Here is a 22,517-nt window from a genome sequence, read left to right as displayed (position 1 = left end):
GAAAGCAGCGGAGGCCGGGTCATTGAATATATTCAAGGCGGTGTTAAACAGATTTTTGATCATCAAGGGAGTCAAAGGTTATGGAGTTAAGGCCACAGCGAGATCAGCCATTATCTTACTGAATGACAGAGCCAGCTCGAATAACCAAATGGCCTACTCTTGCTCCTAGGTCCACACGATGGTGCAGTGTTTAGCACTGCTGCCTCACAGTGCCAGGGACCCGGGCTCAATTCCGCACCTCAGGTGTGGAATTTGTGCATTCTCCCCATGTCTGCATGGGTTTCCTCCGGGTGCTCCGGTTTCCTCCCACAGTCCATACCAGGCAACATCCTGGTGAACATTTGTCATTCTTTGCATTTGTCCTGTTGAGTGTAAGGTGGAAAGCTTCAGTAACCTGTTTGTCTTTTCCGTAATGACGCCGTGGTTCACTCCGGTTTGAAATAAAAATCCGACAAAATGTTCATGAAGCCTCTTTCAAATATTTAACAGAATCATTTTCATTATGAATTGGATGAGCATTTGTTTGGAGAATGCTGTAAGCCCACTTCACAACAAGCTGGTATTCTAAACATTTTAATGAGGCTATTTTTTTACACGCCCTTTAACTCCTTTGCGATTAAATATCTTTGAACCGTTAGTTTGATGGGATCACCAGGTCAAGAGAGAAGACACTGCAGAACTGAACATCTTGTACTAGGTCAGACAGCATCACCTATATGGGCTGACTAATCGATGTGAGAAAGAGGGAGGGATTGAGTTTCCATCATAACTTATTTTAATTATTAGATATGTTCAGCAATTTTACATGTTCTAGTATAGAACTGAGTCTAGGTTAGCTTTTATCGAGGGTTTTCTGCCCATTATTCAGAGTATTCGGAGCTGACAGCAGACTGAAAAGGGTAGAATACCATTTCTGGGACTAGGAGCTCAACTGATATCATGCCACAGGCCAGAGAAATAATAAAACTAAGGCAAAAGATTAGACATTCCTCTAATTTGTCCTGTTCACCAGTCTGTTTCTCGATCTCTGTTTGGTGGCAGGGGAGCATTTAATTGGGCATGAGGGTGAGGACCTGGCACTGCCCCCACCTCCACCCAGCTTTGACAAAGAGTCATCCAGACTCAAAACGTGAGCTCCCTTCTCTCTCCACAGATGCTGTCAGACTTGCTGAGATTGTCCAGTATTTTCTGTCATTGTTTCAGATTTCAGCATCTGCAGTCATTTGCTTTTATCCACCCAATTCAGTCTGCAGTGGGAAGGTCCAGGGACAGTTGCCCTGCCCCCATTGCCAATTAAGGCCCTTAAGTGGATAATTAATGATCACTAAGGGCCTCATCGCCACCACTGGCAATAACCCAGTGGCTGGTGCGGGCTCGCCATGCAAGGAGCATGACAAGAAACATCCAGTGCATTTGCCTGCGGGCTCCCGGCAAGGGTAGATTGTAGGGCCTTATTGAGGAGCCCAGCATCTAGGAGGGAACGCCACTGAAAATAACCCCCTGCAGACCACCCTCCTCCCCAACTCCGATCCCACCATTACTCACCCGTGCCGGGGTCTCTCCTCGATCCTAGACCTCATGTGGGTGTAGCACAGGCAGCAGCCACCAGCTCCTCACTGGTGCGGCCAAGCACAGAAGAGCTGATGGCCAGCAGTTCTAGGTGGGCAGGATTTGTGCCTTTGGGGTCCTTGATCCTGGAGGAAGGCCCATTGATGGCCTATCAAGTGCCAGGGTGGCACAAGACCCCTGGTCGAGACCCCCGTCCCCTCCACAAAATTCCACCTGACATCTTTGCTGCACCAAGAATTCCCTAATGGAGTACTCACAGTTTTTCTTGATGTTTAAGATTCAATAGGGATTCACTGACACAGCCTGGGATTGATTTTCATTCAGGGGGCATGACGTTTTCTCACTGACATGTACAGGGAATTAGTTAAGAGTCCGTAAAAAGTGAGGGGACATGAATGTCTACTCCAAATTGTGAGGTTGTAACTATAGTGCTGTCCCCCAAATACCTGTATTGGAATGTCAGCTTTTTGCTATATTTTTAATTACTGAATCAGATGAAAGAAGAGAGCCTTGCATCCAGTGGCAGGGTTTTCTAGCCCTGCCCACCACTGGGATCATCCGGTCCAGCCAGAAGCCAGTGGACTTTATTGGCTGCTGCAGTCCCCATGCAAGGTGCCATCACAGTGGAATGAAAAATCCCAGCCCAAGTTTGCTGACAGCACTAAATTTGGTGACACATTGTTAATATCCCAGATCAGACCCCCAAATTTGGTTAAGGTCCGGATTGGGACAAATAACCTTTTAAAGTAGACAGTAAAAAATGGATTTAATTGCACAAATTTAATAATATAGACAGAGGCAGACAGTTGCAAAGGGATTGGGCAGAACTGTGGCATATAGAATGCAATGTGGAGAAGTACAAGGTCATCCACTTGGATCTAAATATCTTGGAGCATTGTCTAAGTGATGATAAACTAGGAGCTGTGGATGAGCAGAGAGATTTAAGAGTCAATATGGAGAAATCGCTAAAACTAAGAGACAGGTCCAAAGCCATAATTTCAAAAGGCTCAAGGGATGTTAGCCTTTACCTCAAAAGGTCTGGTGGATAGCATACTCCAGTCATATAAAAAGCTACGGTTAGACTCCATTTAGAACATTGTATTCAATCCTTGCACTGCAGGAAAGAAGGATCGGGTTGGATTCTCCGGTTCTCCGTTTCCCGGTGGTGCACCATTCTCTGGAGGCGGGATTCTAACTCCTGCCACTTGTCATTGGGATTTTCCACTGAAGCCACCCCACACCGCCAGAAAACCCATGGGCGGGAGTGGGCTGCTGACAGGAAAGGAGAATCGCAACGGCCAGAGAATTCTGGCTATTAACTTTGGGGGGAGTGCAGTGTTGATTCACCAGATTGATTCCTAGGGCTAAAAAAGTTAAATAATGAAGACAAGGCTTGTTTCCCTCAAGTATTTTGTTTTAGTTTTTTTAAATGTTTCCTATTAAGGGACAATTTAACATGGCCAATCCATCTACCCTGCACATTTTTGGATTGTGGGGGTGAGACCCACGCAGACATGGGGAGAATGCGCAAACTCCACACGGACAGTGACCCGGGGCAGGGTTTCAAACGGGGTCCTCAGCACTGTGAGGCAGCAGTGCTAACCATTGTACCACACTACAACTTAGTTGTCCCTCAAATATAAAGCGAGACCAATTGAGTTGTTTGAGATGATTAAAGATTCCGATCGGGTGCATAGAGGGAAGTTATTTTCTCTGGCGGTGGAAGCATTAGGGGAGGTGATGGCGTAGTGGTATTATCACTGGACTAGTAATCCCGATACCCACTTCAGTTTGAATCCCACCACGGCAAATGGTGAATTTGAATTCAATTAAAACAAAAATGCCTCATGGTGACCAAGAAGCTTTGTCGATTATTGTAAAGGTTCACTAAGGGAAGGGAATCTGCTGTCCAGCCTACATGTGACTCCAAACCCACAACAAAATGAATGATTGTTAACTGCCCTCTGAAATGGCCTAGTAAGCCATTCAAGTCAAGGGCAATAAGGAATGGGCAACAAATGTTGTCCAGTGTGCAGATCTCATGAAAGAATTAAAATACAGAACAAACTTAGAACTAGGTCATTCAGGGGCAATGTCAAGTTGCTCTGACAGTCTGAATTTGTCAATTTACTTCTGGGTATGGATTAAATCCAATATCAGATAATTGGATAAAAATCTCTTCAGTCTGCTGGCTATGCACAATGTGTTTGAACAACCTCAATCCAATCACTAACAGGCAGGTGCCTTTATCGCACATAGAGATTGGAAAGGCTGGTGCAGTAATTCTTCTAGGATTGGAGCTGGAGCACATCTTTGAGGATAGATTACAGGGAGCTTTACTCTGCATCTGGGTGTGGTATACTTGCCCTGAGTGCTGGCAAAGGGAAGTATAAGTGCCCCATTCCCAAGCACTGGCTCGTTCCCAATTTCAGATGCTTGAGCAGAAAAATCTAGGCTGACACTCCAGTGCAGTACTGAGGGAGTGCTGCTCTGTCGAAGGTGTGGTCTTTTAGACGAGACTTAAGACTGAGGCCCGGTCTGCCCTCTCTGGAGGATGTAAAGATCTATTTTGCCCTGGTACTGTTTCAAGAAGAGCAGGAGAGTTGCCTGGTCAATATGGTTAGCTACTATCCTTCAGGGAAGGAAATCTGCAATTTCTTACTTGGTCTGACCTACTTGTGACTCCAGACTCACACAGTAATGTGGTTCGATGTGTTGGGTAAGCTGGGTCTACGTGGACTGCATTTGGTGCAGTGTAGAGAGAGACAGGCTTCCAACACTTGAAGAGATGCAACACAATTTTATTGAACAACTAACTATAATACGTGCTTAACTGTGGGTTGACACTATGCTGACTTGACTGGAGACCTGAGGCTAGCCTGACCAGACTATCTTACTACCACATGGTGTTTGTACTAGTTGCTGCTCGCGAACTCTGACTGTCTCAGAGACTGGATCCCGAGAGAGCAGGAAAACTGGTGCCCTCTGGCTTTATAGTGGTGGTGTCCTGTCTGGTGATTGTCTGCTGTGTTCTGTGTACTCACTGGTCATCGGGGTGGGATTCTCCCCTACCTGGTGGGGCGGGGGATCCCAGCGTAGTGGAGTGGTGCCAACCACTCCGGCGTCTAGCCTCCCCAAAGGTGCAGAATTCTCCGCACCTTTAGGGGCCAAGCCCTCACATTGAGGGCTAGGCCCGCGCCGGAGCGGTTGGCACCACGCCGACTGGCGTCCAAACCGGCTCCAGCGGTCTTTGATGCCCGCCGCCCGGCGCTGGGGCTGGCCGAAAGGCCTTTGCCGGTTCGCGCATGTGCCGGTGTGTTAGCTGCCGCTGGGGGATTCTTTTCCGCCTCTGCCATGGTGGAGGCCGTGGCGGCGGCGGAAGAAAAAGAGTGCCCCCACGGCACTGGTCCTCCCGCGATCGGTGGGACCCGATCGCGGGCCTGGCCACCATGGGGGCACCCCCCGGGGTCCGATCGCCCCGCGCCCCCCCCAGGACCCCGGGGGCCCGCTCACGCCGCCAATCCCGCCGCCACCAGAGGTGGTTCAAACCACGGCGGCGGGAGAGGCCTCCCAGCGGCGGGACTTCGGCCCATCGTGGGCCGGAGAATCGCCGCAGGGGGCTCGCCGCTCAGCGCAGAAATTCTCCGCCACCCGGGATTTGGCGGGGGCGGGATTTTCGACGGGGGTTCGGAGAATTTCGTCCCCTGTGTGTCAATCACTGCCTGTCTGCACTCCATCATATACGTGGATGTATATTGTCACATGGTTGACACTTAACTTTCCTCTGAATTGTCCAAGTAAGCCAGCCAGTTCATGGAAATTAGCGTTAGGCAATAAATGCAGGCCTAGCCAGTGGCGGCCACATTCCATGAATGAATTTAAAAAACCTCAGCCACCATCTCTAAAAGACATTGACAAGGATTTCTCTGTCTAACATTTCCTGGGTCATTATTCAGCTTATTCCCACAGAACTGTCCTAAGTCTCCAATTCTAACTCCGATTCGGACACCTTTGCGGAGGGTCACAGGAGGGGCGGGGGAAGAGGGGGTCAGGGAAATTGCCAATCGGACGTTCAAACGTCCCAGGTAATTAGCCTCGGAGGTTAGAACACTGGGACTTGTTGGATTGTGCACGGTCTCCGGCGATCCAGCCCAATATCTGGTCTTTCATCTCATGCTTATTTATGGGACCCTGTTGTACAAAAATTAGCCAATACACATTCAGACTTCTAGAGCTCCCAAAAGGACGATCTGAATGCAAGTTCTTTCCTTCTTAGCATCCCTCACCTTGATCACAGCTAAAATCATGCCACGGTGTAAATGAGCACGTGCACTGGAATGTTACAAATGTTCCAAGTGTTTTGTGAGAAAGGAACTGCAGCTCTATAAGCATGTTTTCTCTAGACACACAAAAGAAAACAGGAGGCGCGAATTAATGGCCGCGTTGCGCTTAAGCGACAGCATGACAAGGTGATCTAACTCGCCCACTCCTGTTGGCAAAATCAGAAATCCACCGTAGTGTGGCGAGAAACCACTTCAGGCCAACCTCCCTACAATGAATGGAACCGTGGGAATCCGAGGAAGTGTGTAGCTATCTGCGTTCCTGGGCAATGAGCGTTGCTGCCCCGAGGCGGGTGAGCCCCTGGGGATGGTCTCGGTCGGGGTGTATGGCCATCGGTGGTGGGGAGTGTGCGGAGCCGCGGGGGGGGGGGGGGGGGGGGGGGGGGGGGGGGGGGGTGCCCGCGCATGGCCTGGAGGTGGGAAAATGGGTATCTCAGCACCCACGGGTCCGCTATGCCATCCCTTGGACCGTGCGTTCCTGTTCTGGGGCATCCCCAACCCTCGCCTGTCTGCCCCACAATCACCTGGAGCTCCCACTGACCATGGCAGCCTCTGGCCGCGTGGCTGAAGGCTATTGCTCATCGGGATTTGGCAATTGTAGTTAAGTGAGCACGTCACAGCTCCCAAGTGGTTCCCCTGGGTAGGCGTAACATGTAGCATGTGGTATTATTGCCTAGCATCCCAAACAGAACGTGATGCCTGGACACTGTGCCTGAACAATACGGTAGGCAGCACTACAGACACAGCAGACAACATTTGAACACCCAGGGGCTGGGTCCCTGCATTGGGGATTCCTTGGTGACCAGAGGGAGGATGTGTGCACAGGGGTGTGGACCAGCGCCCGGTCCAGCTACCGTTGCGTTCGGGTGCCTGGGGTACAGGGTGTAGGGTCCGGTGACCAAGGACCAGCACTCTGGCCAGAAGCGCCTGGCAGGGCGTGTCGGATGGCAGGAGGTGGGGAGATGGGGAGGTGGGGGGGTGATGGAGGGAGGGGGTGAGCAATGGGGGAATGGAGGGTCCCAGGGTGAAAGACACTGCTAGTTGTCAGTCTCACATCCGCTCCTAATCCTTACAGATATTACACGGAATGGACGATATCTTGGACCCTGCAGAAGCTGCCCTCGTGGTCTTGCTGGCAGACTCGGCAGCCAGATGTCAGAGAAGGCGGCAGCAGCAGCAGCACGACAGAGGCTGGAGGCAGTGGGTCACATGCAGGGCCCCGCCCCACACCCTGAGGACCCAGCCACCCATCAGACCAGGGAGGGATCCAAAGGGGGAGGCCTGCGACAGCCCAAGGTGTTCAGGCATCGCTGGTCTTCCGAACAGATGAAGGACACCATGTGTCGCAAAAGGCTACGCCTCAACAAGGAGACAGTGCGGCACCTGTGCCATGTCCTCACGGATTTGGCACCACGTGGAGGAGGAGGATACCCCCGCTCCAAGTGGCTGTCAAACTCACCGCAGCCCAGAGTGTTTACGCCTCAGGATTATTTCAGGGCTCTAGCAGGGACTTGTGTGGCATCTCATAAACTACAGCCCACAAGTGCATCTGTGAGCTCACGGATGCCCTGCTTGACTGGACCGGAAACTATATAAACTTTGCCATGGACCAGGCCCAATAGAATGCTCGGGCAGCAGGATTCTCTGCCATCGCCGGGAAGCCCCAGGTCCAGGAGGTAGTGGATAGCACGCACGTCGCCTTGCCATCTGGGACTGCCCTATGTCAACAGGAAGGGGTCCATCCCCAGAACGTCCAGCTTGTGTGTTACCACCACATAAAGATTATGCACATGTGTGCAAGCTTCCCAGGGAGTGTGCACGACAGCTACATCCTAGGGCAGTCGCATATTCCCAGCCTCTTCGAAGACCACCCCAGGTTGGCCGGTTGGCTCTTGGGGGATAATGGGTGCCTGCTGAGGACCTGGCTCGTGATGCCAGTACAGAGGCTGGTGACCGTTGCAGAGACCCGATACGAGCCCCATGTGGCCACCCGGGCTATCATTGAGCGGTACATCGGACTTCTCAAAATGTGGTTCCGATGCCTTGACTGCTCTGGTAGTGCACTCCAGTACATCCCCCAGAGGGTTGCCTGCTTTATGGTGGTCTGCTGTGCCCTCCACAACTTGGCGCATCAGTGGGGTGACATTCTGGACGTGGAGGAGGAGGATCATGTTGTCACCTCCGAGGAGAAGGAGAACGAGGAGGAGGTACTGAACCAGGAGGGGCTCCCCAGGTTCTCATGGAAGGCATAGCGGGGGACCACCCAGATGGGTCGGCACTATTGGGTGAGGATCCTGCGGGAGAATGGACATGTAGTCAGTGGGAGGGAAGGGTCATTCTATATGGCATTAACAACTCACGTGTGACAGGTCATCTGGGTGGAGGGCAGTGATCTGGGTGGTCATCTGGGTGGAAATGGTGAGTACAGGAGGAGCGGAGGGTGGAAGGGGAGTATTGGGGGGAATAAGACCATAAGACATAGGAGCAGAATTAGGTCACTCGGCCCATCGAATCTGCTCCGCCATTCAATCATGGCTGATATGTTTCTCATCCCCATTCTCCTGCCTTCTCCCCACAACCCCTGATCTCCTTATTAATCAAGAACCTATCTATCTCTGTCTGAAAGACACTCAGTGAATTGGCCTCCACAGCCTTCTGGGGCAAAGAGTTCCACAGATTCACCACCCTCAGGCTGGAAAAATTCCTCCTCATCTCGGTTTTAAAGGATCGTCCCTTTAGTCTGTGATTGTGTCCTTTGGTTCGAGTTTTTCCTACAAGTGGAAACGTTCTCTCCACGTCTATTCTATCCAGGGGAGTATGGGGGCATGATGGGGAGTATGGGGGAAGGGAAGTATGGGGGGATGGGGAGTATGGGAGGGAAGGGGAGTATGGTGGGATGGGGATTACGGGGTGATTGGGATTAGGGGAAAGGGGACTACGGGGGGAGGGGAGTTTGGGGGGTACGGAGTATGGGGGAGATGGGGTGTATGGGGGGGGCATGGGCAGCACTGCTGGATGCGGGTGGACCAAGGCATGGAATGGTGCTGGGCAGGGCCAGTGCCAGGTGCATGCTCGGGGGGTGTTCGGGGGTGGCGGATGGGGCTCTACCAGGTGGCCTGTGCCAACCCACCATGCGGCCCGGTGGAAGTCATTGCCCATCTTTTGGCACTGGGTACTGGTTCTCCCGAGCTGATGGCCACTGCTACTTCCTCCCAGGAGGCACTGGCTGCCTTGTAGCTGACCATCCGAGACCCTTGGGGGAACAGAGCATCTCTTCTAATTTTGACCGCTTCCAACAGTCTGGCCAGGTCGGCATCCCCGAATCGTGGGGCTGGTCTCCCCCGTGTGCTGTGTGGGGCTGACTGTGCAGAAGCGGTGTAGTGTTGCTCTCCCTTGTTAGCGGAGGACTGGTGAGCACGGTCCCGGATAATCAGTCGGTGGGACAGTCATTTGCGGCGTGAAGCCCAGGGGGCCATGTTAAGTGTTTTATAGCAGTGATGGCCTCGCCGGGCTGAGCATCAGGAAGCTAGTAGCAATTCCCGCTCGCTACCGCACTTAGAAACTTTTCCATTAAATCGCACCCCAGTGAAAGCACTATGATGTCGAGACATGAGCCATTTTCACTGGAATAAAGCCAGCTTCGTGGCACAGCTTGAATACATAGTTGATATTCTGAGATGATTAAATAATTTTAGTCTTTCTCATGGCTAAAACTTGAAAATACTTGCAAAACTATCCTGCAATCGTACTTAGTTTTATGCTCCAAATTGACAGTAAAATACAAGTGCTTCATAAGACTATTTCCCTATTGCCTCGGTATCTCTGCAGTGCTGCCAATGTTTGATATCTCACCCAATCCTAGAACCATGGCTTAATAAATATCCTTCTTATACATTGCTATTGTGTATATCTGCCAAGGTTCCTAAGTTGTTCAAGAAATGCGACAATGCTATTGGCAAGAGGTGCACGCCATTCCCTCAAACATAATTTTTAAGCTGGTAAATAGTTTGCCTTCGGAAGGCGTTGTCCAATGAAAATCATTCTCCAGCAACCAGGGTACTTAGGGCATGACTACTTTAACCACAAGTGTTAATTTCAGTAGAAAATCTCTTACACAAACTCACACAATACAGGTAAATGGGTTTCACATATGCATATTTTACACAACAAACATCTCCCACTGTTCAGTAACCAAGAAAGCGCTCACAATGAACAAACTACCCTTGCACACTCTTCTTTTCTGTCTTACTATTTTACCAACAAGCGTACAAAAGGGTTAAAATTCATGTATATATGAATATTGAGATCACAGGCCCAACGATTATCCATTTAAAATTTATAAAACAAAAATGCAATTACCCATGTCTGGATTAAAAAGAGATTGAACACTGCCCTAGAATGGGTGATAAATTAACACAGTTGATTTTGTGCCATTGTGGTGAGGTATTATTAATAGGACTCCCATTCAGTCTCATTGATCAATGCAAGTTGCAGCTATCTGTTACTAACCAATGCCTCAAAGTCCCATTAGCAGATCGGAAGAGGGAGTGCACAGTCCACGGGAATATATAGGAAGCTTTGAAAAATGGAGGAAAGGTGGATGGATAGTGAGGAAGATTTTCAAGGTGGCAAAGGAACACTTAAATGAGTGGCTGTCGTGAAGAGAAGATTAGAGTAAACAATTGGAGGAGGTTATCTGCGGTGACATATAGTTGCAGGGCTCATAGGAGGAAGAGGCCATTGAAGGGTTGAAAGGTCAGATGAAGGTTTTAATTGTGATTAGTAAATTGCAGGGGGATAATTTTCTCTGCAGGTTGTCATAGGCAAAAGGTTATGAGCCACAAATCCCATGGTGAACCTGTCCCAGCTTGTTCATTGCTTCTTGCCATGTCCAGACAGCTGATTCTTGTGGACATTCAGGGTAAAGCCTACTGGACTCATGTCCTCTGAGCTCCTCCATCTCCCCTTTGTTTCCAGTTCCACAATGATGTAATTTAGTAAAGTCGCCATAGTCCCAGAAGACCATGGGCTGTTTTCCCTTTGGCGGGGGGGGGGGGGGGGGGGGGGGGGGGGAGAAGAGAGAGAGAGAGAGAGAGGGAGCTGACTGTGATGATTTGACCAAAGGATCACTACACCTCAGGTGATGGGCAAGGTTGAGAAAGCAGGGCCTTCATGAATAACCTCAGCCGGTACGGGAATTGAATCTGCACTATTGGCCTCGCCCTGGAGCACAAACCAGCTGTCCAGCCAACTGAGCTGAACCAACTGAGCTAAAGGTGAGAAATACCTCCCAATGGATACACCAATCGAGATTGCTACTGTAGAACATCCCCCATATAATGTGATGATCACTTATACATTTTCTAAATCATTAACCTCACTCCAGGCAGATGCGACCAAGACAGGTGATTTATTCATTCGCTGACATGCTATCACTTTTATTCTCATGTCAATTCTTTCACGAAAATGAGCAAAAGCAGGAATTTTGGAGTTTAAACTTTCCTTTCGCCAACTCTGAGAGATCAATGCAATCAAAACAGTGGCTCCATACTTTTTGATCCAATGGTCACATTTTCAATATTCCAGTTGCCACCCCACAATGTTTCAAAGATGTTAAATTTTAATAAATCCATATCATACCGATCTGAAACCATTCCTTCTGCAATTTCGCAGACGAGTACAAAGAGAAGTATAAATGTGAGAATCCAGCGAAAGCTGTGTCCAGGGAAGTGCAGCCATGTGTTATGGTGGATCTGAACCTTTGAACTTTGGCTTCCCCAACCTGAAATTCAAAAAATTAAATTTATTTTCAGAAAATAGATAATACTTTAAGACTTAAGAATAAAAGAAACCTGAAATACGCTTTGAAAAGTAATTATATTTTTAAAAAATCTTTAATTGCTGGTAAGGCCAGCATTTGTTGCTCATCTCTAATTGCCCTGCGAGGCCAGTGAAGAGTCAACCTCATTGCTGTGGGTCTTGAGTCACAGGGAGGCCAGACCGGGTAAAGATGGCAGATTTCTTCCCCTGAAGGGACATTAGTGAATCAGATGAGTGTTTACAATAATTAATTATGGTTTCATGGTCACCCTTACTGAGACTAGCTTTATATTCCAGATATTATAAATTCCATTAGCTGGCCTGGTGGGATTTGAACCTGTGCCACCAGTGCATTAGTTTGGCCCTCGGGATTACAAGGCTAGTACCATTACTACTACATCACCCTTTCCTCCAAGTTTGACTTTGGACAAGAGTGTACAGAAAGCATCACAGGACCAATTACCTGTTACACATCCCTCCATTCCCATTGACTTCAGTCGGGAGAGTTGATTAATGGGCAGCTTTAATATTACTCGCTGTACCCCAACGCCCAAAGTCAGAATTCTCACCATCAAATCTAAACTGCGATCTGCATCTTCAGCATTACTCAGCAGAACACCACCACCTGCTATAAGAGTATTATTTACAGTCTAAGGGAAAGCAACAACAAAGCTTGACTTATTAAAATATTAGTCACTGATCATTTCAATGCCCTAAAAAAATACTGCTGTTAATGTATTTAACAGATTTTCCAAATCTGTTCAATGGTAAAATAGATCAGAGCAGCATCAAATATGATAGTTATTCATTTATTAAGCAGCCACATCCTTAACATTAATAACAGCTCCTCACACTTCGTTGTACGATAACATATGGGCTTTCTTTTACAGTGTAAAAGTACTTTTCACCGAACATCCTCAGGCTGTAAAATATGAATTCATTATATGGATGTCTGCAAGTAGAATTTTTGGAGCAGGCTTAATCTTTTTGTGACCTCCATAATATTTCCGTTCAAGGTGTCGGAATAATTATTCATAGGGAAATTCATAAGAACCCAACCAAGAAAAGACATAAACGTTCTGTGGGAAACCAGTAAGGGATAGAGGATCAAACAGCTTGGTTTAGAGGTTCAGATAGTTTTATTGTGAAAATGTGTCCCCCGGTGACAATGTCAGCCCTCTTTCAGTCTTCAACAGCATTATTTTTTTCCCAGTCCTTAATTCTTAGTTATTAGTATCAAAAAGGAGACAGCATTGCCTTTAGAACTAGCATGCTGTTTCGCGTCTTATACCTTGAATTTGTTAGAGTGAAACTCTGGATTTTCATCATGAATCCCTCTAGTGTTATATCTTGGATGATAACCTCAGACCAGGACAGGCCAAGTGATGAAAAACTTCTTTTCCTCCTCATTCTTTTAAAGGGGATAACTGACTATTATGTTCACAATTCCAATGTGTTTAGGGAAATCTATCCTATTCTTAGTGGATTAAGATGTGAATGACTGGAAGCTCATTATTATCCCTAAGGTTTAACTTTACAAAGTTTCTGATTTAGATCATAGCTTAAGTACAAAGCAAGAAAAAGAATCTTCAGTGTCCCAACAAGCCAACTATTACTAAACTTATTGTGCAGTTTCCTTATTGTGTACTCTACAAAACTAACCTGGGGCTGGATTCTCCGATTTTGATGTCCGGAGCAAGTGTCTATTTTCACAATGAAAAAGTCAGCACCGCCCCGGCACTGATGTTCCGCCCAGTGTAGGGGGCTAAAACTCGCGGCGTTCCTGACATAAACAGCCAGGTCCGTGGCCGCGCATGCGCACGATGAAGACCTGCAGCAGTCGCGGCATACAGCACGGCGCCGGCTGGCCAAATAGTCTCCCCCTGGACTCCCCTCGCCACCCCCAGACCATCCCCCACCAATTCCCCCAACCGTCACTGAAGCCCCACCTCCCAGCCAGCGGAACGGCTCCCCCATCATCTGTGGTGGTGCTGGACTCAGTCCGCAGCCTCCATGCCGGGTTTATGAAAACCCAGACCACACCCGACCCGCGTGGTTGTGAACGCAGCCCATTGGGGGTGGAGCATCGGGGAGGGCCTCAAAGCGATACACTGACGCCGTCACAACGGCATGCGGCGCGCTCCTAGATGACGGCGATTTGGAGGGGGCGGAGCATCTGAAAAACGGTGCCCACCCCAATTCGATCACAAACGGGGATTCTTCGCCCGGTCGCTGGATACGATTTCGGTGTCGGCCAACGGAGAATCCCGCTCCTAATCTGCTAAAGGGAAGCTCTGTTTAATTTCATCCCAACTATTGGAGCTGTTGTGAAATAACACAACCTCTTCCAACCTTTCAATTATTTTACTTCTAAACTATTTGGATCTTTCAGCATTTCCGACAGTGGATTATGTCCACTTCTTTTGCTAACTGAGCAAGTTCAAAATTGCTGAACAGAGAGTCAAGTTGCTGAAGTGTTTCATCTTGCACTCATCAGAACAAACAATAGAATGCCAAATGATCACAATAATTTATGCTGCAGGAGAAAGGGGAGCTGATTGGTGGGTGGGCAAGTCAACACTAATTGGCTGAAGCATTGCAATGGAGAAATCAATGTGAACTATAAACTCCCCAAGCTCCCAGGTAATTCCAAAAGACACAGGGCGGAATTCTCCGCACTCACGGTGGGGCGGAGAACAGCGGGCGGCGTAAATTTTTACGGCCACGCTGGTCCGACGCCCTCCCGCTATTCTCCCCCCCCCCCCCCACACCCGCCTCCCGACACGAATCGCTGCCCGCCGTTTTTTTGCGGCGAGCAGCGATTCACCCCTGGCCGATGGGCTGATTTCCAAGGCCTTTACGACCGTTTTTATGAACGTAAATCACACCTGGTCTGACCGTTTGTAAAAACGGCCGTAAAGTCCCGATCTGGGGAACCATGGCACCGATTGGCACGGCAGTACCACGGCCGTGCCAAGGGTGCCATGGGCTCGCGATCGGTGGGCACCGATCGCGGGCAGCGGGTACTTACCCCGCACACTCTTTCTCCTTCCGCCACCCCGCTGTATCCATTCGCGGGGCGGCTGAGGGGTATACCGGCCCACGCATGCATGGGTCTCACGTATATGCGTTAAGCCCGCTATGCCGGAGTTCACGGCCGGGGGGGGCGGAGGCTGGCGTCAAACCCGCCCGTTTTTGACGCCAGCCTCACGATGTTTCGCGGGTGCGGAGAATCACGCCCACAAGTTTTGAACATACTCCTTTTGTTTACATAGAATAAGCCCCTGCTTATGAACATGTGTCTAGTGAGCCTAAATGACTCACTTTATGAGCTAGATTGAATATCTTAAATTGGTTGTTAGTGTAGCTGTTGGTTCACTCAGGATTGCTCAGCAAATGCTGCCTAATTGCAGAAACACATCTAACAGTGGCCATTTTGGTTTGGGTTTTGCAATCATGGGCTGGTTGAGTACACCATGTTATTTGCCTATCATGACCAATTGAAGATACATGCTGATTCAATCATTTGTCTGCATACCTCGCATCACACCAGCACTGAAATTCATTCACAATGTGGCTCAATTGTGTGGTAGGCAGAACATATTCATGGACTGCTGGCAGCATCCTATTAGTGGAAAATGCTACTCATGTAACCACTGCATATTAGCAGCGTTAATAAATGTTTCCAAGGTGCATCACAGAAGCATGATAAATTTGACTGTGATAAATGTAAGAATTTTTATGTAGATTGTATTATATATATACCTGTTACAACAATGTTATTAAAAGTGTAGGTTAAAGTATATATATGTATCTGTTGCAGTAATATTTTTTTTTTAATCCTGGTTTAACAATTAGGCAGACGGTGTGTCTGCAAAAGGTGTAATTAAGATGCAGTAAAAGTGAGATAATCATTCATTCCAACCATGTACTTGTTTACAAAGTGTTGCCTCATGGAACTTTGTTGCGATTGCTGGAGATTCCATGGAGAGTAATGCACGATCAATAACTCCAGAAGTGAGATTGGAGACAATTGAAGGCTTTATTGGACTAGATGTTTCCCCCAACAGCACAGGTACAGAAGGCAGCTGCTGGGGAGACATGGGCTCTTATACTCCGCCTTACTTGGCAGAACCAGCAGGCAGGCTTAACCAATGAAACAGCAGTCTCAGGTACCTCCCACACCAATGGTCTTACATTATTCAGAGGTACCGCAATACCTCTAATACTGACTACCACATTCACCCCCTGTTTAAAAAAATTCCGGCGGGGTGGTGGCCTCGTATTTCACAGTGGTAGAGGTTAAGGTTATGGAGGTACCTGGTATACATCAGTACAGTGTTTTGCCTTGTTACGTCGCAACTATTTAAAAATGTATTTACAGTTCAGAACGAAGCGATAAGTCGATCAGGGGCCCTGGTCGTTCTCTGCGATTGTCGTAGCTTCGGCGGTGATGCAGGCGCCAGCTCGGGCGTCTGTGGCTCTGGGGGCGTGGCTTCGGCTTCTTCTTCATCACCCCTAGACGGGACGGGTGGGAGGACCGATCCACCTGGGAAGGGGGCGACTGTGGGATGCGCTGGTGGGTGGGAGGGGGGTGGTGGTGGTGGTGGTGGGGGTGTGGGTGGGGACCCAGCGGGCGCCAGGTCCTGAAGGGAGACCATGTCCTGTCGGCCGTCGGGGTACGCCACGTAGGCGTACTGAGGGTTAGCATGAAGGAGGTGTACCCTCTCAACCAATGGGTCCGACTTGTGCGCCCGTACGTGTTTGCGGAGCAGGATGGGTCCCAGAGCTGGCAGCCAGGTTGGGAGCGAGGTCCCAGAGGAGGACTTCCTAGGGAAGACAAGGAGACGTTCGTGAGGTGTTTGGTTGGTCACGGTACACAGCAGTGACCGGATGGAATGGAGAGCATCCGGGAGGACCTCCTGCCAGCGGGAGACTGGGTGATTCCGGGACCGTAGGGCCAGGAGGACGGTCTTCAAGACCGTTCTGTTCTCCCTCTCTCCCTGTCCGTTTCCCCGGGGGTTATAACTGGTCGTCCTGCTCGAGGCGATGCACTTGCTGAACAGGAATTGACGCAATTCGTCGCTCAGAAAGGAAGACCACCTATCGCTGTGTATGTAGGCGGGGAAACCGAACAGTGTAAAGATACTGTGGAGGGCTTTTATGACAGTGGCTGCGGTCATGTCGGGGCAGGGGATGGCGAATGGGAACCGGGAGTACTCATCAATCATGTTCAGGAAATCCGTGTTGCAGTGGAGGGGAGGGGCCCTTTGAAGTCCATACTGAGGCGTTCAAAGGGACGGGAAGCCTTTATCAGGTGCGCCCGCTCTGGCCTGTAGAAGTGCGGCTTGCACTCCATGCAGATTTGGCAGTTCCTTGTGGCGGTCCTGACCTCCATGATGGAGAAGGGCAGGTTGCGGGTTTAAATGAAATGGAAGAATCGAGTGACCCCCGGGTGGCAGAGGTCCTTGTGGAAGGCCCGGAGGCGGTCCACTTGTGCGTTGGCACATGTGCCGCAGGATATGGCATCAGGAGGCTCGTTTAGCTTCCCAAGGTGGTACAAGATCTCATAGTTGTAGGTGGAGAGTTCGATCCTCCACCGTAAGATCTTGTTGTTCTTTATCTTGCCCCGCTGTGCATTATCGAACATGAAAGCCACCGACCGTTGGTCAGTGAGGAGATTGCATCTCCTGCCAAACAGGTAATGCCTCCAGTGCCGCACAGCTTCTACTGTGGCCATGGCCTCCTTTTCCACTGAGGAATGGCGGATTTCTGAAGCATGGAGGGTGTGTGAGAAGAAGGCCACGGGTCTGCCCGCTTGGTTGAGGGTGGCCACCAGAGCTACGTCGGACACGTCGCTCTCGACTTGGAAAGGGAGGGATTCGTCGATGGCGTGCATCGTGGCCTTTCCGATGTCCGCTTTGATGCGGCTGAAGGCCTGGCGGGCCTCTGTTGACAGGGGAAAAACCGTGGATTGCATTAGTGGGCGGGCCTTGTCTGTATAGTTGGGGACCCACTGGGCATAATACGAAAAGAATCCCAGGCAGCGTTTCAGGGTCTTGGAGCAGTGGGGGAGGGGAAACTCCGAGGGGCAAATGCGTTCAGGGTCTGGGCCTATGACTCATCTTGCACTACGTAGCTGAGGATGGCTAGACGGTCGGTGCTGAACACGCATTTATCCTTGTTTTATGTGAGGTTAAGGATTTTTGTGATATGGAGGAATTTGCGGAGGTTGGTGTCGTGGTCCTGCTGGTCGTGGCCGCAGGTGGTGACGTTATCAAGGTACGGAAACGTGGCCCGCAAACCGTACTGGTCAACCATTCGGCCCATCTCTCGTTGGAAGACCGAGACTCCATTCGTGACACCAAAAGGAAACCTTAAGAAATGGTAGAGCCGCCCATCTGCTTCGAAAGCAGTGTATTTGTGGTCGCTAGGGTGGATGGGGAGCTGATGGTAGGTGGACTTGAGATCCACCACGGAAAAGACCTTGTATTGTGCGATCTTGTTGACCAGATTGGATATGCGGGGGAGAGGGTACGCGTCGAGCTGTGTATACCTGTTGATGGTCTGACCGTAATCGATGACCATCCTCTGCTTCTCCCCGGTCTTTACAACCATTACTTGAGCTCTCTAGGGACTGTTGCTCGCCTCAATGATACCTTCCTTCAGTAATCGCTGGACCTCTGATCTAATGAAGGTCCGGTCCTGGGCACTGTACCGTCTGCTCCTGGTGGTGATGGGTTTGCAATCCAGAGTGAGGTTCGCAAACAGGGAAGGCGGATCGACTTTGAGGGTCGCGAGGCTGCAGATAGTGAGGGGGGGTATAGGGCCGCCGAATTTAAAAGTTAAGCTTTGGAGGTTACATTGAAAATCTAACCCTAAGAGCGTGGCCGCGCAGAGGTGGGGAAGGACGTTGAGTCGGTAATTTTTAAACTCCCTTCCCTGGACCGTGAGGTTCGCTATGCAGAACCCTTTGATCTCCACTGAATGAGACCCGGAGGCCAGGGAGGTGTTTTGGTTAACTGGGTGGATGGGAAGAGAACAGCGCCTTACCGTGTTGGGGTGTATGAAGCTCTCTGTGCTCCCGGAGTCGATCAGACAGGATGTTTCATGCCCACTGATGAGCATGGTCGTCGCGGTCGAGAGCGTTCGGGGCCGAGACTGGTCCAGGGTCACCGAGGCGAGTCGTGGCAGGAGTTGGAGATTTTCCTCGTTGCGGTGTGCGGTCTTCCGAGTCGGGGTCCTGAGAGTTCTGCCAAGATGGCGGCGCCCACTGGTAGCACATGGCTGGAGTACACAAGATGGCGGCACCCATCCATCGCACGTGGTGTCCGAGGGGCAAGATGGCGGCGCCCAGAGGCCGCACGTGGCTCGGAAGAAGGAAGATGGCGGCGCCCGCTGACCACACGTGGCTCGTGGAGAGGGTTGTGATGGGGGTCCCGATTCGCCTCCAGAGACTGCAGTGACTGCAGCGACCGCCCGGGCCTGGCATACTGCCATGAAATGGCCCTTTTTGCCGCACCCTTTGCAATGGATGAGCAGGCCGGGCAGCGCTGTCGAGGGTGCTTGGCTTGCCCGCAAAAGTAGCAGCGGGGCCCCCCAGGGTTGCCTGGCAGTCTCGCAGCGCAAGCTTGTGGGGGGATGGGGGATGTCTCGGTGTTGGCCGCGGGGGGATTCCACGCTGCCCAAGGGGCTGCCGCGCGGTCAGGACCATAAGCGCGTGCTTTTTGGGAGGCCACATCTAGGGAGCTAGCGAGGGCCCGTGCCTCCTTGAAGCCTAGTGTCTCTTTCTCCAGCAATCACTGGCGGATTTGGGAGGACAGCATACCTGCAACAAATACGTCCCGGATCAAAAGTTCTGTGTGGTCGTTGGCACCAGGAACGCACGGTAGAACTCCTCCAGCGATTCCCCAGGGATTAGTCGCAAAGAGTGCACAGAAGATTTAACCCAGATGATAGACTCAAATAAGGAGGTGGTTGACCGGGTGGAGGAGAAAATGACGACCCAGGGACAGGAGATTCAAAAGTTGCAGGAGCTGGCGACTGAACAAGAGGAGAGGTCCACTGCAATGGCTTTGGAAATTGGCATACTACAGGACAGCCAGAAACGACTGCTGGTAAAGTGGAAGACTTGGAGAACCGATCTCGCAGGCAAAATATCCGAATCGTCGGGCTACCAGAGGGGAAGGAGGGATCAGATGCGGGAGCGTATGTGGGGAAGATGTTGCAGGAGACGGTTGGGGCCGATGTGTTTGATAAGCCGCTGGAGGTGGACCGGGCGCACAGGGTGCTCGTACATAAGCCCCAGGGTCGTGAGCGCCCGAGGGCCACGGTGGTGAGGCTACATCGATTCCTCGACAAGGAACGTATCATGAAGTGGGCCAGGCAGACGAAACGGTACATGTGGGAAGAATCAGAGATCCGGGTGTACCAAGACTGGGGACCAGAACTCGCAAAGAGGAGAGCAAGTTTCAACAAGTTAAGGCGGCCCTGTTTGAGAAAGACATTAAATTTGGACCTTTATACTCACCGCGTCTTTGGGTGATCTATGAGAACCGGGAGCTGAACTTTAATTCTCCAGAAGAGGTGGCTACTTTTATGAAAGAGAATGGCCAGGATTCTCCGCTATCCGGCGGGGTGGGCCGTACCAGCGCCGAGGAGTGGCGTGAACCACTCCGGCGTCGGGCCACCGGGTAGGTGCGGAATCCTCCGCATGTACAGGGGCGAGGCCGCGCCTGCGGGATTGGCATTGCACCAGCCAATGCTGGAGGAGTTGGCGCCACGCCAACTGGTGCAGAAGGGCCTCTGCCGGCCGGCGCAATTGGCACGTGCGCGGGAACGCCAGCGTGTTCCGGTGTGATCTCAGCACTTGCACAGGGGGGTTCTTCACCACGCCAGCCATGGTGGAACTTTACATTCGAGCCCACATGGATAAAACTGAGCGGTCGGAGCTGGAAAGGTTGGTAGGCGATATCTTACAGGTGGACAGGAGGTATTCGGAGTCTCCAAATGAGGAACTCCTGAAGGAGCGCAGAGACTTCAAATGGAGTTGGGCTCCTTTCCACAGGAAAGGCGGAGAGTCGGCTGAGGAGGGTAAAAGGTGCAATATGTGAACAGGGGGAGAAAGCTAGCAGGATGCTGGCACAGGAGGCAATGAGAGAAATAGGGAAAATAAAGGATTTGAGGGGAAGACGGTGACGGACCCGGGGGAGGGGAATGAAGTGTTCCGGGAATTTTATAGCCAGCTATACGAGTCGGAACCCCCGGTTGGGGAGGAGGGCATGAATCAATTCCTGGGGAGGCTAGAATTCCCGAAGGTAAATGAGGAGTTGGTGGAGGCCCTGGGGAGCCCGAGTGGGCTTGGGGAGGTGATCGAGGGACTGGGGGCGATGCAATCGGGTAAAGCCCCAGGACCTGATGGGTTCCCAGTGGAATTTTATAAGATGTTCTCTGGGTTACTGGGGCCGCTCCTGGTCAAGGCTTTGAATGAGTTCAAGGAGCTGGGAGTACTCCCCCCAACGTTATCACAGGCATCAATTTCTCTCATCCTGAAGCATGACAAGGATCCGGAGAGCTGTGGATCGTACAGGCCAACCTCCGTCTTGAATGTAAATGCCAAATTATTAGCAAAGATCCTGGCCACTCGAATAGAGGATTGTGTCCCAGAGGTAATTGAGGAGGATCAGACGGGATTTGTAAAGGGCAGGCACCTGACATCCAACATTAGACGGCTTCTTAATGTAATTATGATGCCAGCGGAGAGGTGCGGGGCTGAGATGGTAGTTGCAATGAACGCGGAGAAGGCTTTCGACCAAGTGGAGTGGAAGTATCTATGGGATATTTTAGGCAGGTTTGGGTTTGTACAGGGATTTGTGGAGTGGGTCCAGCTACTGGACTCGGAGCCCCCGAAATCAGGAGTGTGGGTCAGCGATATGGTAGAGTTTCTCAGTCTGGAAAAAAATCAAATTCACTCGGGATACAGGGATTCGCCCGGAGTTGGCAGCCATTCATCGATTGCCTTAACAAAAACTGAACGTTAGCAGTAAGGGTGGAAAGGGAGGAAAATGGGAGGCATGGCAATGTTAAATAAGGACAGGGAATTTAATACACGGGTAATTGGGGATAGGGCGGGAGAAGGGGGGTACGTGGCCTATTGTTTGTTGTTATTTTAGTGGGTATTTTATGCGTCGACCCGCACGGTTGTTTTAGAAATGTCAATATGTTAAATTGTGAAAATTACAAATGCTTCAATAAAATATTTTCTAAAAAAAAATTATTGGGAGGAGCCAGATCTGTCTGTAGTTTTGCAATTTGATATAGGTTTGACAGTCTGCTAGGAGCTTTTAAGTTTAGCAGCAGTTTTGCCAAATGCTGTCAGATGGAGCAGTAGTCTGACAGAGACAGAAGGATCTTCAGGCTGTTGCTGAAAGAGTCTCTCTCTCTCTCTCAAAGCAGCCTGTCTAAGAAAGCTCTACACAATAGTCCAGCAAGTACCTCTGTGTTTTCTACCTTTATTGACCAGTGGCTTTTGACCTGTAATGGGCTGTGGTTAGGGAGATAGAGAAGATATAAGTTAGTAGTTTTTTAGTTAGTTAGTTAGTGTTTCCTTTTATTTCAAGAATCATTTAACCGTTAATTTTTTTAGGTATTTATGTGGTTACTTCTGTGTAAATAAAGTTTGTTTTCTTTTAAAAGATCCCTATTTGTTTTACAAATTGAAAAATTGTTGGGGTCTTCTCCGGTTTCCAAATATTAATTGGGGTCTGCTTTGGTACCATAACATGACAC

At 50.1% G+C, this 22,517-nt stretch overlaps 1 protein-coding gene across 1 annotated transcript in view; it reads right to left on the bottom strand.

The window, feature by feature from the left end:
- LOC119973277 (ATP-binding cassette sub-family C member 9-like) overlaps positions 1-22,517 on the bottom strand; it is a 235,589-nt gene that overhangs the window by 194,619 nt on the left and 18,453 nt on the right. Inside the window, exon 2 of the mRNA XM_038811061.1 lies at positions 11,550-11,691. Within this exon, the coding sequence (XP_038666989.1) occupies positions 11,550-11,691 (142 nt within the window). The remainder of the gene's footprint in view (positions 1-11,549; positions 11,692-22,517) is intronic.

Source organism: Scyliorhinus canicula, chromosome 11, assembly GCF_902713615.1.
Source record: "Scyliorhinus canicula chromosome 11, sScyCan1.1, whole genome shotgun sequence".
Classification (NCBI taxonomy): domain Eukaryota; kingdom Metazoa; phylum Chordata; class Chondrichthyes; order Carcharhiniformes; family Scyliorhinidae; genus Scyliorhinus; species Scyliorhinus canicula.
The sequence above is the reverse complement of the archived record's forward strand: the minus strand, read 5'-3'. Positions and strand labels throughout refer to the sequence as shown.